The following is a 1,633-nucleotide window of genomic DNA, read 5'->3' as shown; positions in this document are numbered from 1 at the left end:
CCCCGTCCCCGCTCGCACCCACCAGGCTCGAGGCCGAACTCCAGATAGTCCTCCCGGATGACCAGGGCCACCATGGCGAGGAGGAGGAAGAAGAAGGCGAAGGTGAGGCAGACGGAGCGCTCACCCCCCTCCTCCGAGCGGAAGTAATGGCGCATCACCATGAAGAAGACCTTGCTGTGGGCGAGGGATGGCCATCAAGGAAAAAGGGGTGGCTTCAGGATGACCCGCCCCCCAACACCAGCAGGACCCCCCTGCTCATTAGGACATCGTAAACCATCCACACCCTTAGGCCACCACCACCTTCTTGGTGGGGAAGGTTCTCATTCAGGACCTTTAGAGCTCATCAGTGAGGGGTTTATAAATCCATAAATTTCATTTTTCCACCTCCACTGGCTTTAAATGGGGAAAAAAAGTCAAGGATGGGGTGGACCTCAAAAGCCGGCAGAAGGATACATGGAGAAGACGACCGTCAGCAGGCACCAGAGCACCCCGATGTTGGTCTCCTTCTGGGGGTCCACCAGGCAGTAGTAGCCCTCGGTGAAGACGTACACGGCGGTGGAGTAGACGGCAAAATCCACGAACCACTGGTAGTCCAGGAAATACCGCAGCACTGGTGTGACAGAGGGACGTGTCACCACGCTGTGGGGACCCAGGGGGTGGTCCCTGAGCACGGCCGAGGGTCCCAGGCGATGCTGGGTGCCAGGACCCCTGGGTCCTGCGTGCAGAGGGAGCGGTGGGTGCAGGGGAAGGGTACCGAGAGCATCCACAGCGGTGATGGGGCTGGTGTCCAAGCGGAGGTCGATGTCCCGGGGCACGGAGAGGGGCTTGTCATCTGTCACCCCGTTCATCCTCCTGCAAGAGGAACCTGGGCTCGGGACGGGAGGCAAAGAGCTGGCTCGTCCCTTGCGTGTGGGACACCACATGGTGGCACGTCCCCCAACTTGGGCTTCCTCAGCCATTGGAATGGGCTGCCCAGGGAGGTGGTTGAGGCCCCATCCCTGGAGGTGTTCAAAAGCCGGGGTGCTGTAGTGCTAGGATGTCTGGTTTAGTGATGATGCTCCTTGTTTGTTGTGTGGGTGTCTATTTTTGTCAAAGTTAAGTTGAGGGTTGGACAAGATGATCTTTAAGGTCCCTTCCAACCTAGAAGATTCTGTGATTCCTCATCACCAGCACCAGCCCCAAGCCCATCTGCAGGGTACCACGCGTCCCATCACGCCGAGATGACTTCTATTGGTCCCCAAACCATAATATTTATGGATTTATGTCCCCCCCACACCCACCAGAGCCACGGGCTGAGCTGACCTGTCCCTCCTGCCCTTGGGTCGCTGTTTGCCTGCCAGGGCACAGAGCTCCTCCTCCGAGGGGTGCTTGTAGCGGAACAGGCTGGAAGGGAGCAGTGGGGTGTCAGCGGGGCCGGGTGTCCCCCCTTCCCCCCCCCCCCCACCAAAAAAAAGCCCCGTGGGGACGAGCAGGGAGGGCTGGGTCACCTACCTGCCGTTGCAGAGCAGCCAGCGGGCGAAGGAGCAGTGTGGGGCCATCTTCTGCATGAGGCTGGCGGCCAGCAGGCTCACCACCACCTGCACCCCCATCACCGCCTGCGCCGGGGACACCCTCAGGGGGACACCCTGGCACC

General features: G+C 60.4%; 1 protein-coding gene across 1 annotated transcript in view; it reads right to left on the bottom strand.

Annotated features, from left to right (window-relative positions):
* TMEM161A (transmembrane protein 161A) overlaps positions 1-1,633 on the bottom strand; it is a 5,324-nt gene that overhangs the window by 3,140 nt on the left and 551 nt on the right. The window contains exons 2-6 of the mRNA XM_014938088.1: positions 1,492-1,595; positions 1,303-1,383; positions 755-852; positions 454-610; positions 19-174 (exon numbers count right to left, since the gene is read on the bottom strand). Coding sequence (XP_014793574.1) covers positions 19-174; positions 454-610; positions 755-852; positions 1,303-1,383; positions 1,492-1,595 — 596 coding nt within the window. The remainder of the gene's footprint in view (positions 1-18; positions 175-453; positions 611-754; positions 853-1,302; positions 1,384-1,491; positions 1,596-1,633) is intronic.

Source organism: Calidris pugnax, unplaced genomic scaffold (genome assembly GCF_001431845.1).
Source record: "Calidris pugnax isolate Ruff unplaced genomic scaffold, ASM143184v1 scaffold46, whole genome shotgun sequence".
NCBI lineage: Eukaryota > Metazoa > Chordata > Aves > Charadriiformes > Scolopacidae > Calidris > Calidris pugnax.
This window is presented reverse-complemented; position numbering and strand designations above follow the sequence as displayed.